Source organism: Sphaerodactylus townsendi, linkage group LG03 (assembly GCF_021028975.2).
Source record: "Sphaerodactylus townsendi isolate TG3544 linkage group LG03, MPM_Stown_v2.3, whole genome shotgun sequence".
NCBI lineage: Eukaryota > Metazoa > Chordata > Lepidosauria > Squamata > Sphaerodactylidae > Sphaerodactylus > Sphaerodactylus townsendi.
Genome location: NC_059427.1, coordinates 97694635 through 97710548, shown reverse-complemented (window position 1 = coordinate 97710548; position 15914 = coordinate 97694635). Strand labels below are relative to the sequence as shown.

Sequence of the window (15914 nt, the reverse complement as noted above, 5' to 3'; positions counted from 1 at the left end):
ATGGAGGTTAAACTAGTGTAATAAGATCTTCTCTCCCCACTCTTTCTATCAACCGAGGGCTGCATTTCCTGGCCGCCCTGCCTCTCCTACTTGCTTTCAGCTAAAACTAGCCGCGATGCTCAGGGGTCAAAGGAGAGAGCAAGGCAAGCTTGTACATTGTTGGGCAAGCCGCTTCAGTGGCTTGCAACAAACAGCACAGTGTTGTTGTTTTTTACTGGCCACGTTTTCCTTCCACCCGTAACTGGAAAGTTGTGTCTTTTTCTTCTGAGTTCCAAGAATAGCTGCGCGGTGGGGGCGAGCCGACACAACTGGCTCAGCTTATTTTATTATTGTAATTTCTTTTCTTTTCTTTTTTTTAAAAAAGCGCCGTCCAACAAGCGGTGCTCGTGGCCCTTTAAGAACCCGGGGAGCTGGGCTGGATCTGAGCGCCTCACCACCCTGCCTCTGCTGCCTGAGTGGGATAGGCTGCTTTGGCAGGGATGGGCTGGGAGGAGTCCCGCATCTGCAAACTCTGGACTGGGAAAGAGAGAAGGGGGTAGACCTGGGGGGGAGGAAGAGGAAGCGGACGCCAAGGGAGCCGGGCTTGGGCTATTCTTCCCGAGCAGAGCCATCTCTTAAGTTTGCATGCTCGGCTCGGAGCTTTGGCTGCCTTAAAAGCCCCGGCGGAGGGGTTCTTGGCTCCCCTTCTTCCTCCCAAGCTGATATTTGCACATTTTTCTTTTCCTGCGGGGGTGCGGGTTGCAGAGGACCAAAAGTATGCCCCGGAAGAGTATCTTGGAGGTGAAGGTGCTGGACGTGCAGAAGAGGCGAATTCCCAATAAACACTATGTGAGTGAGTGTGTGTCTAAGTAATCGGGGCGGGCGGAGCGGAGAGCACTGGGAAGCCTGTGAAAAATCTCCGGTCGTTTCTGCTTCTGCACAGGGGAGCAATTCCCTCCGCCTGTGCTGGATCTGCCAGGTCGGCTTCTGCACAGACATCCAATCTGTCCGTGGAGGGAGAAGCTGGCTGCAGGTACCTGGCAAAGAGGCGAAGGGTATCTTTTTCTCCCTCCCCTCTCCGCTGGTCCTTTCTGTGTGGTCCCCTCCCTTCCCTGCTGGACTCACCATGTATGAATGTTTGCAATTGGAATACTCGGTTGATGCAGAGATTGGTAACTTCCTAACAAACCAGGCAGGAAGTTCTTGCCGCCTGTGCTGCCTGCTTGCCCCAGCGCTGGCTTAACAAAGGCAGGACTGTGCGTGTCGGCCAGCCTCATGGACAGCAGGATTAGCGCTCTGGAGAGTTCCGTTGTGGACTGGGAAGGGTTACGTTACATCTCCCTTGTATTTGTTTTAAAACCTTGGTTTAAAATGAAACTGCTGGCGTGGATCTGGAGAGCAGCTGCTCTCGTGCCAGGAAATCTGCTCCAGGAGGGAAAGTAGTGGCTTTCCTGCCAGGTTTCTGTTGCCAGCGATATGCTCAACTGACTTTCTTTCTTTTAATAGAGAGGGCATATGCATGCCTGGTTATGTGCCTTAGTGTAATGTGTGTGAAGTTTGTGCAAATTTTAATATACCCAAGCCAAAAAGTACTATTCCTTGATTTCTTGCCTGCTCTGCAGGTATTGTGAGGATGTGAGGACCTGGCTGCAATGTGTCAAAACTGTCAGATTCTGTCAGGAGTGTGTGCCCAACTGGGCCTGTGACTGGCGGGCTTGATGTTGCGGCACGTCATTCCAACTCAAGCAGGGCATGTCTGCTGAACTGCAAATGCACTGTCTTGCAAGATCGGTTCTCCCGCTTCACATATCTTACACGCTCAATGGATAAATCCTAAAGTTAATAGAATTAGCAGCATAAAAAACACGGTCTCCAGATTGTGGGAGTGAATTCTTTCCCTCAAATTGTTGGCTGGCAACTTCTCTCCATTACGGAATCCAGAGCAATTTGTAACGTGCAGGAAAATCAGGACCTGTAGAGGTAAACTGGATGGATGCTTCAGAAACATGGAAAGTGGTCTCTTTCAGGGAGTAATTTTAAAAAGGAACCGAGTAGGAGGCATTTAGGATGCAGAGGAGAACAAGGATTGAATGGTAGTGTAGGGATGAACATGAGCAGAGAATACAGATCATTTAACCCCGTATCTTCCTGCAGCTACTCTGCTGCTATGGATTAAGCAAAAAAAGTAAACTGGATTGGCTACATGTTGGTGTAGATTCATGCAGGCCTTTCTGCCTTAATTACAGATACTTAATAGTCAGGAATTAAGTTTTCCTTTGGAAACTGATAGCTATCAGAGTCCAGTTGTGATTATTCTGGTCCCCCCCCAAAAATACAGTACTGTAAATGTCCATTGATCTTTAGTAAAATAACAAAAAAGAACTAGGCCCTAGCCCCAAGATTATATTACAATGTAAATTTTTTGACAGTGGGGGAAATGATAGAGGAGGGAGACAGGGAAAAACATGAGGGCAGTAAAGAATGAATTGGATCAAACACAGTCCTTAGGGTTGACTACGGGCAGAGGGGCTACATGTGACCCAGAGATGGTTCTGGCTGCAATTGATTTGCTGCTGCTTGTTGGACCCAGTTCATAAAATCTTTATGACATTGGATTTCCTTATGTAGACTGAGACTGGTAGGCCTCCTTTTTTGTGTGCTGGACCTATTCCTGACTTTAAAATGTGTTTGGACTTTTTTCCTGGCACAGCTTGACTTTGTTCTGAAGAATCTTTTTATGATTACTGATGGAGACACTATTCCACATGCCCCTGTTTTGTGCACAACAGTGTAGTAATAACAGAAAATATAAATTGGATGTATGTGGAGGGAGGAGGACTTTAGCGTATTCAGTGCCATTATTACAACGAAGGGCACCACTGCAGACTTGCATGCAAAGAGTTCTAATGCGTGCCCACAATACAAGACGTAGTTTTCTTTTGGACAGGTTCAGTGAATCGGTTGGTAACCCTGACTTTGAGCTCACAGATCCGTAAGATTTAATTGGCAAACTCTAGTTGCCTGCTGTGTTGGAAATGAAATAATCCTTCTTTCTATAGCAAACTGCAGGGTTGGGCCGTCTCTGAATATTAAATGTATTGATTCTTAGGGTTTCTCACTTTCAGCTCCTTAAATTCATGGCATATTTGAGACCAAATCCTGTACAGTTGTTTTGTGTGATGCATGCATAGGTGTGAACCCTCATTGCATGTAGAACCATGAATGGCAACCAAGGCCTACATGTATAATTTCTAAAGATGTCAATCCTGCTCTTCTGATCTGCCCTTTTCCATAGTTTGATGGGTGGGGGCCGCTCTGTACAAGCACATTCTCATGTAGGCCTGGGCTTCATGCTGAAGATTCTGTGAGGTTCTAATAGCAGGGACACAAGGACTGTTGCTGGCCATGTTACTATGTAGAAAACCTGCCCAAGTCTGGGAGATCTTGTGTACCCACACACAGAACTCAGACTGAGAAGGAAGGATTTTTGTGTGTGTGTATGATCCTGCTCCTCTCAACCTTACAAGCCAGAGCCAATGTATCCCCGCTGACCTATTTCCCTCTTTATGAAGGCATGACATATTATGTTCACTTGATTGCAACCATGGGGTATGGAGAGAGGCTACCTTGTGTTATGTATGCAAACTTTTCCCTGCCTTACTCTAAATAACAACTTCTGCCTTTTAGAGTGTCATAATTCTGCTGTGAACAGAGGATCAAAACTCATTTTCCCTGTTGGGAACTTGCAACCTTCTTCCTCTATAAAGCAGTAAATTGCAAAAAAAACCCAACAACAATCCAATTTTGCTGGTCCGATTTCTTCTCATTTGATTAATCTTGGAAGATACTTTAGTTTTCAAGAAGGGAACTGGCTTTAACTTTAAAAAATTCAGCTCTAGCAGCATTTGCAGATGAGTTCATGTGGTTCAAGTCAAATCAAGATGTCTCTCAGTTTAATCTCATATGCAAGGTCTTTCTTGTGTCGTTTCTGTCTCAATTAGGAATTTTTCTCTCCTTTTTATGTCTGTGTGTCAGGCTGGGATGTAGGTAAGGCGCGGGGGGGGGGTTCCCTCGGGTTCAAATCCCTCCCATTACATGTCCAGCTTGCTTGAAACAATGCATGGAATGGAACAGCCGGAAAGCCCTCAGTCACCGAACCCACCCCATAAAAAAATTATACCTATGTCATAGGATGAGCCATATTCCTCTAGTCTTTAAAGGTATGTCTGAAGTAGTTTGAGAACCTTCAGTCCCTGGCTCCTTTTCTTTCTTGGGATTTCTATTTCTCAGAGACATAGCAGGGCAAAATGGCACCCCTGTGCCCCCTGCACCCTGTGGTAGCTACACACATACCCTGCCTCCCCTTATCCCATGGTAGCTACGCCCCCCCGTGCCCAGTGGTATCTATCCCTTGCCCCCACTTACCTGAACCGGCACTACGCAGCCCAGGCTCCAGCTGATGTGCAGCCCAGGCTCCATCTGGATGGGCGGGGCCTGGCTGGCTGCTCTGCGCAGCCCAGACTCCATCCGGGGAGCGGGGCCTGGCTAGCTGGCTGCTCCATGCAGCCCAGGCTTCAGCCTCCGGGTTGGCCGACAGCCCAGCCGGCCCACCCCCTCTTGTTCGGCCGAGGCCTGCTGGGGTGTGTGTGTGGTGGGTGGGTCAGAAGTGTATGCGTGTGGGAGGGTGATTTTCAGTCCCCTTACGTGACTCACCAGGGGGTGCCTGGGACATTTGTCCCCAGATGTCCCTATTATAGCTACGTGACTGCTGTTCCCTACCATATTCTCAGAAGACTAATGTATCTCCTTCATGTTCTCTGTTCCCACACTGTGTCGTGTCTGCCCCTCCTTAGGGTTGGCAACCTGCAGTCATGGACTGAAAATCTCCCAGAATCATAACCAGTCTCCAGACTGCAGAGATCAGTTCCCAAATGACTTCTTTGGAGGTTGGAATCTATACATGATATGTGATCCCTCACCAAACCCTGTCTTCCCCAGCTCTATCCTCAGATCTCCAGGAATATTTCAGACTGGATTTGGCAACCTATTCCTCCCCCACCCATGTTTTTATTAATGTGGTAATGTTGGGAGCTAACTAAAGCTACAAAAATACTGGTTCAGAAGGGTTTGGTGGGACAGTGTTGTGTATTGAATATATATATTGTGTATTGAATATATATATATATATATATATATTCCTGCTTGTAGTCGACCCACGCGGTCAGCGTAAGAACGAGACGAGACGCGGAGATAACATCTGGTGGAGATCGCCAGCAGCGGGAGACCGGAGGTCCGTGTTCCTAGCGAGTCTCCCGTCTGCCGGTTCCTGGCACCTTTTATTGTTACTCTATCGGGGGCGTGTAGGAGGGAGGACTGGGGGGAGTTCCGGGAGAGCGGGAGGTCGGGAGATCATCATGTGATGCATGATCTCATCTGGCTACACGTCTTGGAGAGAGGAGCGTCACAGCTGTCTGAGCCTAATCCTCACCTGGGGGGCAAGACCATTGTCCCTAAGCCCGGTGATGGAGCCAGACAGTTCACGACACCTGACTCATGGGGGATGAGGAGTGGGGTGCGATCGACGGCAAGGCCGCCCAGGTCCCGTTAAGCGTCCCAACGTTCTACCTGACACTGCACTACTACATCTCCTCCTTTTACATTTTAGAAAAGCGGGGGGGCCCGAAACGCCATTAAAGGCGATTTAAAGGGGCGCTTTGTCTCCTCCGCCCGTTTGGTCAAGTTGGCCAAGCTGCTTGTGCAACATTAGAACTTGGTTGAAGGTAGGGGAAATCGAAGGGTTTCTTACACCGTTACAGGCAATATTAGACACGCATTGAACGAAACAAGATCCGATAACAAAGGCACACAATTAAACCAATGCAGAGCTGTACAATAGCACTCAACCATCCTCCCGGCAGCCAGCTCCAGAGGGCTGACCACCAATGGGGAGCAAAACATCGCCCGCAGATTAGATACAACTTCTTGCAGCTCCGCGCACCTTCATGTGGATCAACTGAGAATTATCAGAAAGATTAAAACAACACATATTATAGCCTTCTCACAACCTTGGTGATGTAACAACAACAAATAATCAATATGACACGATTGTCTAGGGTCGCTTGAGCGAAGTTCCTGCTGCTCGGAGGCCAGGGCATCCAGAAGCGGTGGAGGTAGAGTTGATGGACTTACATGAGGGCACAGGCCAGCCGGCCAATAGTTTTAGCATTGTAGGAGGCGAGTCGGGGACTCCCACTAGGGGAGGAAGCGAGGGAGACGGGCGCTCCGCTCGGAGAGAGGCGACGGCGTCGCTCCGACAAGAGGAATCGAAGAGCAGGGCTGAGGCGTGGCGGCGTCCGGGCTCGAGGTGGAGCCTGGGGTAGGACAATGGTGAAGGCTGACTGAGGCAGCAAAGAGTTCCGGCAGGGAGTCGGCGGGGATGTAGTTAAGCGTCCCTCTCCCGCGCAGGTCCAGAACCAGCCCCTGGGGGAGCAGGATGTTTCGAACCTGGGGAATGTCCTCCATGTGTGTGCAGTTCCAACTGGCCGAGCCGGCCAGATGGGCCAGACCGGTTCCCCGTTAAAACCAGCGGTGATGCGGCGCAGGTGTTGGACTTCGTGGTTAGCGACGTCTTGGTGACAAGGGAAAGAGCCAGCGAGAGGGTTTGGACGACGGAGTCCCCAGTCGGCGCTCATAGAATATCTGATGGATGAGGCATTCATGAAGGGCTCAGCCCAGACTCCCGTAGGAAGTCTCCGGGTGCTTGCAGGCAGGGGAGCAGGCAAGGAGCTTAGCAGGCTTCCGACTCCTAGGTACTGGCCCAGGCAGAAAGATGAGAGGCGTTGGCAGCGGCAGCAAACTGCTCCCAGATGTTGGTCTGGTGAAAGCTTGCCAGGGGTGGCCGATCGCCATCGGCAGGAGGCAGCAGAGCAGGCAAAGGATGGTGGTCGCTGGAGTTGGTGGTGATGAAAGCAAAGAAGGCCCCGGCACAGAGGTTCGGGTGTCGGGGTGGTCTTGCTGGGGCGCCCAGCTGGCGCTGGGAGCCTGGCTGGTGGTCGCCTTTGACGTCTCCCCAGGTCATTGGTCTTTTGGGCGTTAGCGGCGGCGTTCCTGCTGGGATCGCTGGGCGGGATCACCTCTAGAGAGATCGTTCCATCTCCGGGATGGGATTGGTTTCCTCCTGGCGCCATTCCATGCGGTTGGCCTGTCATGGCCGGGCTCGAGTCCCACGGGAACCTGTAGGAAGAGGGACTGAAACACACCCCTTTCCCAGGTTGCGGGGAGCCGGAGTCCCGCCAGGCTCAGTTCTAGAGCGGATGGCCGGAGATTGGGATCAGTTAGTGTTTAGATTTAATATGGGAAGGAAGAGGGGGCTTGTTTTGCAGCCTGTGAAGGTTGCTGCAATGCAACCCTCCTGGGGGCACGCCACTCTCTTTCTTTGTTGTTTGACAGGGGAGGGCAGGAGGTAGAAGCGACCCTGGTGGGAATTGGCTTCAGGCGTCATCAGGGTGCGTCAAGGCCAGGGTCCGAGCCTCGAAGAGGAGGGAACAGGCTGAGTCCTGGGGGATTGTGGGTATGCATGCTTAATCAGCAACACAAAGGGGGCTTTGGAAGCACCTTTTGGGGGATGGGTGCATCCGGGAATGAAGCAATCAGGCAATTAGAGGCAAAATTCCTTGCACACACAAAGGAGAAAGGAAGGGGGGGTTTCTTTGCAAGGGAGTTGTACTTTCACCGTGACCTTGGTGGCTAATGCAGGAAGCTGGATGGTGCTAAATTTTGTGATCAAATTATCTTGAGGAATGCAGCCGCCGAGACCGCTCCTTAAAGGGAGGCGGTTTCGGCTCTTTTAATGTGGTACTGATAAAGTTGCCAGGCTGGGCAGCCATAACCCAAACGAGGTTTTAGGTATTAGGCGATAATGGCGGCAGCCCCTTTTAAACTGGGGCCTGTCCTGACAGTGCTCTGCGGTATCAGGGCGGGCCAGATTTTAATCCAGGGAGGGCCAGTCAGCCAATTGGCCCTCCCGCCTTTACTACCTGGTCGAAAAAACAGAAGGAAAAGGGAGGGAGAGGGTTCAGATTTCCTGTGGAAATTAGGAGGCAACCGAAGGCACGCATTGGAATCAACGATCCGTGACGGTTTTTACCCATCCCAGACCAGAGTCGCTTTAACCTGACTCGCGAGGTCTCTTCCCCAGAGGTTGACATGGATGTCTAGAACGATGGGGGCGGACTGTGAGCTGCCGCCGAAGTCCTGGGCTGGTTGACCGTGTGAGCTGGCGGATGTCTCCGTCTACGCGGTTTGTCTCCCCACCCCCCAGATGTGCGGGCAAAGCCTCGATTAGGCCACTGGTCGGGCCACTCGGCTACTCTGATGGCGGTAACATCAGCGCCGGTGTCCACCAGGCCCTTGAACTTACATCCTTCTATGGCGAAGCTCCAGATATGGGACGGAGCTCCCGATAAGCGTCTCCACCGCTGGCGACGGTGGTGTAGGCTGCGCCATGTTGGCTGCTGGGGCTCGTGAGCCTTATTGGGTCGGCAGCGGCAGCGATGGGGCAAGAAGAATCAACTGAGCGCAGCTGGCTCCAGCCGGGCAGCTCACTGTGGGATGTTTGTCCAGACCTGGAGGTGGATGGAGTCCTTAGTGCGTGGAGTCGATCACTCGGGGGCGATGAACAGTCCCTGTTCAGCTGACAGAAGGCAACAGCAGCACTAGCCCAATGGTCCCGTAGGGATAGAACCGTCATAAGGTTAGGCGACAAAGAACCTCGTAAGGGGAACTTAAAGGAGATGGGCTGGAGTGCATGCGAGATGCCCGCGGGTGGTTTTGGCAGGGGCCTTGGCGTTTGGGTTTGCTCTAGTACTCTCCTCCTTGGTCCTGGGCTGGGGAAGGCGCCAGGCGGGGAGTTTCCCGGCGGGCAGTCGTTTCTCCAATGGAAGCCCCTTCTGGCAACGTGGGCACCGGGTTTTAGGTGGCCTTCTCCTCCTGGGGGGAGGACCTCCTCCATCGGGTTGTAGGCCCCCCCGCGGGCTGCCTACACTCCCGCCGGAAGTGTCCGGTCTGCAGTTAAAGCAGTCATCCTGAGACTGTCTCCCGCCGGTGGAAGTGCTGCGGCGAGGAGGCTAAGCAGTGGGCGGAGGACCCAATGTCCTGGCAAGCCTTAAGCATGTCGGACCAGTTCAGGTTTTTGCCTAAGCCCGTGATTGCCCTGGCGGCCCTCCATGGAAGCGCCTTCTCGCTGCGAGGCGCATGAGGAGTTTTGGAGGCCTCCTCGCTATCTACCTGCCTCTTGGCTTCCTGGAGCCTGTTCACAAATTCCAGCATAGGGCTCTTAGGGTTTTGCCGGATGGAGGAGAAACTCTGGGTTGGCTGGCCGGCATTGGGGACTTTGATAAATGCCTTATAGAGGCACTCAGAAGCTGACCGTAGGGTGGCCTCAGGCAGTACAATCTGATCGTTAAGGTTGGCAAAAGCATCGGCCGTAAAAGCTGAGCTGGCGGTGTAGAGCGCCGCCAGAGGTGGCTGCTCTGTTGAAGCATTGCTGGCGGAACTCACTTTCCCCAGACCACAAATTCGCAGGGGCTCCAGGGAGCATGCGAAGGTGGTTTTCCAGTCATCTGGAACCATTAGGTGGTTCCGCTGCGCGATGGCTTCCAGCATGCCTGTCACGTAGAGGGCTAGTGACTCCTACGCCCGCATTGCTTTGGGCGGAGCTCTCGTAAGGATATTATAGCTCAGGGGGGCGGTACTGACAACCCTCAGCGAACTTCGCCAATCCTCCTCAGTATCTGTGAAGTGGATGGGGCACAATGCAAGAATATCGGCATCGTCTTCCGTCAGGGTTTCTTTCTTCTGCAGAGATCGTGGGCTAATCGCTTCGCGAGAGTCTGGAAACCAGCGCCATTACGCGGGCTGTGAGGTGCAGTGGTTTTCGGAAAAGGAAGGCGGAGCAAGGGGAGGCGGCTGAGCAGCAGGGGAGAGTTTGAAATGGGTGAAGGAGCGAGGGGCAGAAGGAGGAGGACAGGCGTCCAATTTAGTGGATAGAGAAAATTTCGGGTCGTAAATTGAAGGTGAAAGATCGAAAAGGAGGGCTGCCTACAGCAAGGGAGCCGTGAGGTCTGCAGGCTGATGGCATAAAACATTGTCTCCACGCCAGTAGCAGCTTACACATCGGCTTTACGCAGGCTCTGTCGCGAAGAGTGCCGATGTTTTCCCAGTCCTTAAGATTCAATGTCCCCCCCCTCTGGGTACCATGGACACTGAGCTTCAATCTCCTCAACAATTTCGCGCAGCTCCCCTTCTCTTCACGAGGGACCCTGCAGCATTTTAACGCGCTCAGTTCGATCAACGTGCTTGTCATAAGCCCTGCTTTTACTGACTCCATACTCACCCGGTGTTCCGGTCCGGACGAGAGTGTCCTAGGGCGCCGTGTCTCTGGATCGCCGATCCAGAGGACAGGGCGATGCGAAGCGGTGGTCCCTGGATGCGCCGATCCAGCCGGACTTCGGTATCAGCGGCCCTTCCCAGGCGACGGTGAGCAGGGTGGAGGTTCGAGGATTCCGGGTTTCGCACCAGCTTGTAGTCGACCCCACGCTGGCCAGCGTGAAGAACGAACCCAGCGGAGATAACATCTGGTGGAGATCGCCAGCAGCGGGAGACCGAGGAGTCCGTGTTCCTAAGCGAGTCTCCCGCCTGCCGGGTTCCTGGCACCTTTTATTGTTACTCTCTCGGGGCGTCGTAGGAGGGAGGACTGGGGAGTTCGGAGAGGCGAGGTCGGGAGATCATCATGTGATGCATGATCTCATCTGGCTACGTGCGGAGAGGAGCGTACGCGTCTGAGCCTAATCCTCACCTGGGGGCAAGACCATTGTCCCTGCGCCCGGTGATTGAGCCAGACAGTTCACGACCCGTGACTCATGGGGGGATGAGGAGTGGGGGTGCGATGCGACCGGCAAGGCCGCAGGTCCGTTGGCGTCCCAACGTTCTACTACGGCACTGCTGGGTCGGCAGTGCACTACTACACTAATGTGGCCTGCTTCTTCACTGGTGGCATTCCAGAGCTTTTGGAACCCAAGTAACTCACCTTTGGCCGTGATTAACAGTATATTTCTCCACGTGGTGGTATATCCGTTGTTGGATTTTGGTGTATTGTGTGTGTTAGAGAGAGTGATAATGCTGGTTTCTATCTCAACTAAGGAAAGACTGATGCCCAAAGACAGTTAATGATATATATTTTACAGGATAAATGAGTAGGGAGAATGAGTCTGAATCATCTTGCCTTTTTGACTATCTTGGGCATTTTGTGCAAAATTAAAGCCAGCCACAAGTATGACTGTTAAGTCTTTGTAAATTACTCAGAGCACAAGCCTTCTTTTCTGTTCTCTAGGCAGTTGTGCCTGGAAAACTCAGTATGCTGTGAGCTAAAGTCTGACCTGAAAGTGACCTATAAACCTTAGGTTCTTTTTTTTTCCTGACTGGGTCAAAACTGGAACTCAGTTTCTTACTTTGGCAAGTTATCTTCTCAGCTGTGAGGCAATCATGGAAAAGACTGATCCTTCAAGTCCAGGTGAGGATTAAACCTTTAGTGTCTTGCTACTCGTTTAGTGAACAGTAAAATGGTCTTCTTCATTGGTGTTCTAATGCCGTGCTAATTTATCTCCTCATGTGCTATAGTAGAAAATGCAACACATCAATAAAGGATTCATAACGTCTTAACTTCCCACCCCCTTTAAAAGCAATGTGCTTCAGCTGCCTTTTGAAGGTAAACTTGCATTGCCTGGTTTATAGGAACTAAGTGGAAGTTAACACTTTTCAATCTGCACACCTGTGATTTATCTGGGAATGGGATTGTTCTGTCCAATTATGTCTTACTCAGAAGTTTAACTTGGGAACTTTCTAAAGAGTGAGGTTTTAAATTCATTATGGAGACCGATCATATTTCTTAACCATTTGTGCCTTTCTGGTCTTTCTGGATTTTTACGATAGTTCGGAAACTTGAAATTTAGTACCTGTTGTATGACGCTTTCACACCTTGTTCAAGTAGGACTCTCTTAATCAACAAAAAGTCTTGCCCTATATATGAATAGAAATACTATTTAGGATGTGGAATTACCTATTCAGCAAAGATTAGCTGTACAGGAACCCAGTGTGCATGCGCGCATCCCTGTTTGTATGTTTATTCCAGCTTTGCTCTGGTAAGCAGAAAGTGGGCTGTCTTTGGTCAGGCTCCAAGGCCGGTATGGTCTGAACAAATGTGAGTGTCCGTAGTCTCACTTTCCTTGCCAGTCTGGTCATCTGTGCTTCTATCCTGTTTTGCTTGATTCAGAAATAGTCTACATCGCCAGCTGCCCTACAAACTTCTTGATTGTGTGTAGTAGTGTCTAGTAGTGCAAGTGACTGTACATTTTCTCTCATACAACTGGCTAGTATCTTTTAAAAAATGCTATAAAATTGTACTTGCTCTATTGTGTCCTGTGATGGGACTTGCTGTCTTCTCTTAGTGGTGACCTTGAGAACAAGCTAGAAGACCTCATTAATCCTGTAGTTTCTCGCTTTCCAGGAAGAGATAGAAAGACTCTCCTTATGATTATGCTAACAGATAGGAACCAGGAGATCACCTATATTTTATTCAGTCTTTTTCTCTTCCACTTACCAGGTCAGCCTAGGCCAAATAACTTTTTCCTGGAGTTCCTTCCTGCAACCTTTTCTAGCCTTTTGAACCTCCAATCCCTGCTGCGGGGTGGGGGTGAGCTTGACATCACATTGACTTTTCACTACCAGTATTAGCATTTCTAAAATGGTGGCTGAGGTGAGGCAGGCAAGCAGTCTAAATGGCTTCTCCTCTGTCCCGCCCAGAAGGAAAAAAATCCCCTTCAAGTCTCAGTGAAAAAAGCGATTTTTTTCCTTTCACTTTGATGTAAGGTACAACAGACGCTCATTACAAAGAGAGCAAGTTGAGACAGTATTAGGTCTTGAACCTTGAATCAATAAACAAACACTGTGTTATTGATCAGTAGCGTTTATTGGAAGGCAACGAAGCATCCTGACTTTCGCTATCCTCTTTATTCAGAAATAATCCTCCCTCCCATTTTCCCAAAGAATGCGAGAAAGAGTTTCTTTGGAGCTCAGGTGCTCCAAGGTTGGCAACAGATAAAGATAAGGCCACCTGACCTCCTGCCCCCACAGAACAACGGAAACATCCCATTTCCCACGGGAGAAGAAGATGTCACGGGTAAGCCTATTTATCACAACGCATGTGAAACCATAATGGAGAGATCAAGGGAAGAATGTCCCATTACAGCAGTGGTGACATATAGCAGACTGGTTACATATATCTTGCAGTGATTACATTGAAACAGGAATGTATCTCAATCAACTAGATCAGGGGTAGGGAACCTGCGGCTCGAGAGCCGCATGCGGCTCTTCTGCCCTTGCACTGTGGCTCCACAAGTCGAGCCACCGGCCCCATCCTTGCCTGCCCTGCAGGCAGCAGGGTGGGCGCACCAACTGCCCGCGGTCGGCTGCGCCACGGGCTTCCCCTCTCGCCCTCCACGTTGGAGTGTGGCGGGTGCTTTCCCAGCAGCCGGCGAGGCCGAGCCGCCGTCTTCATCCTTGCCCGCCCTGCAGGTAGCAGGGCGGGCGCATCCATGCGCTTCTCAGAATGAGTGGAGTAAAAGGTAAAAAAACCCCAATATATATAGTGTTATCTTTATTTTAAATGTCAAAAATTATTTGCTGCTCCAAGTGTTTTCTTTTCTCGTGGAAAACGGGTCCAAATGGCTCTTTGAGTGTTAAAGGTTCCCTACCCCTGAACTAGATACAGTCACCACCCATGTATTTTGGAATGCATCTCAATCAGGAATGCATCTCAATCAACTTGGTGAAATCCCTTTTTAGATGATGTTGTATTCTAGTTCCTCTTTTAAGGTAGTATCTGCTATATGTGGTTTTTGTAAGTACTTGTGTAAAATTAATTTAACACTTGCCAACCTAGACATAATTTTTAAATGATCAAAAGTCTTTATTCTACTTGAGTACAGTAGAATTGTTTAAACTTCACCTAGCTAAATATGCCAGAATATGACAGCTGATTTTTGGTGAAGCTTTTGATGGCTCATAACAAATGACCTAATAGTTACAGTCTTAATCCCTGGTGAAGTTTGGAAGGAGGTGTTTTGAATAAGAGAGAAAGGGGCAACCTGCCTTTCAAAGTAGTTCCTTTCAGAGGCCAGTAAGAGGCCAGTTGCTTTGTTGCTAGGTTTGTCCCTGATTGGTGGGCAAACAGTTCAAGCAGCCTTCTCCTCTGATCTTGGCTTACAAAAGACATACTTCAGCTGCACAATGGCATTCTTGATTTCATGGAAATATTTAACAATACCTGATTGTAATTCAATACTAGGAAATCAGTTGACTGTTCGTTAACAATAGTTGACCAGTCAATCGATTGGCATGCCAGGCCTACATGTAATGGGGGCTTCTGGGTTCCGACACCTAAACTCTTCATTGGTCCTTGACTTGGGAGGTCTTTCTAGTTTCTTCTCTGCCCAGCTTAATTTATGTTGGTCAAGACATTATTTTAGTCAAATCTAGTAATGTTATTTGTATGATGTACATATGCTGTTTGGTTTAACCGCTGCTGTTTTGTTATCTTTCTTTAATGGCTATTTTGTGTGTTGGTTTGTTGCCATGGTTGGCTACCTGAGGGGGTCATACAGGGGTTTGAAAAGGCAGCTTAGAAATGTGTATAATAAAACAAATATTGGAAAAATCCTATGGTTTCAGAAGCAGAAGAGGTTTATGACTTGAGTGATTTTGTCAGCTGTTTTTTCTTTCCCTCCCTACTGAGTTGTCTGAATGGCAGGGTTTTTCCCCCCCTGACAGCTCAGTTACAGTTGGAGGGATACCATTTGCATTTCTCTAGGAGCTTGTCATTTTGGCAGTTTTCTTTTGGCTGTTTTTTCCAGTTCCATTTTTCCTTCAGTATGTGCTCATTACTCCATTTTTGATGGGGGCATGGAAGATTGGGAGAGAATTGTATTACGTAGGTGAGATCATACTTAAAGATCTCCATGAGAAATTAGTTAGGCCTTGGATTAAACCATCCCCAAGAATATTTTCTCTTCTCTGTACACAGTGGGATCTTGATATGTCAAGCTTAGTCTCTGAATAACAAAATACTTGGTTAAATGGTCATGCTGCTTCATTTTTGAACTGTTTTTATTTTTTCTAATTGTATCAGCAGAACTTCGTGAAGTATGCTATATACTACTTTGTATGAACCAATGCATTGGGCTCTAGAAAACTGTTGGTGGGGTAACTGCCTGCTGAAGTGTCCTAGCCCTCCTGCCTTTTCTCTTCCCCTTGGGCCCGCATCACAAGTTCCCTCCGGGTCTTCCTCCTCTTCCTGGATACCTGCTCCTCTTCCCAGATGCCTGCATCACCATGCAGCAGTCAACAGCACAGTTGCAGCTGCCAGTAATCACAGCTCTCCCACAGGAAGCAGCCAACTCTTGTGTCTGCTCCTCCTCAGGCAGCTGCAGATGGTACAGTGACTGTAATAATTCAGCAGTGGGGGAGAATGGTGAGCGCACAAGATAGTAAGCGCCACTTTCTGCTGTTTTGTTTATGTTTTTTTTGCCTGGTCTTGTAAGCCTTGCCCCCTCCCCCCAAGTGTATGTGCATGGCGATTGGCTGGAAGTGAATTGTGAGTGGCAGTTGGTGGAAGTGAGTCACCGCCACCACGACCAGCCTTTTATATAATAGGATACCATTCAGAATACTATAAAACATTTCATATTTGCAATAGGTATGTGCAGTATGTTTTAGATATAATTAATTTAACAATATATTATTAGCAGTCATTTTTATGGTATGTGAAAATTTATTTTGGCTTAAAGTATAGCTGTGAAGAAGATTTCACCAAACTTTAATTT

At 49.4% G+C, this 15914-nt stretch overlaps 1 protein-coding gene across 2 annotated transcripts in view; it reads left to right on the top strand.

The window, feature by feature from the left end:
- Positions 1-516: 516 nt before the first annotated feature.
- SH3PXD2B (SH3 and PX domains 2B) overlaps positions 517-15914 on the top strand; it is a 134341-nt gene continuing 118943 nt past the window's right edge. Inside the window, exon 1 of one of the 2 annotated variants that reach the window (XM_048489861.1) lies at positions 517-828. In XM_048489861.1, the coding sequence (XP_048345818.1) occupies positions 757-828 (72 nt within the window). In that variant the 5' untranslated portion in view covers positions 517-756. Of the gene's footprint in view, positions 829-899; positions 1013-15914 lie in introns of those variants that run through there. The other variant, XM_048489862.1, reaches the window with a different exon arrangement.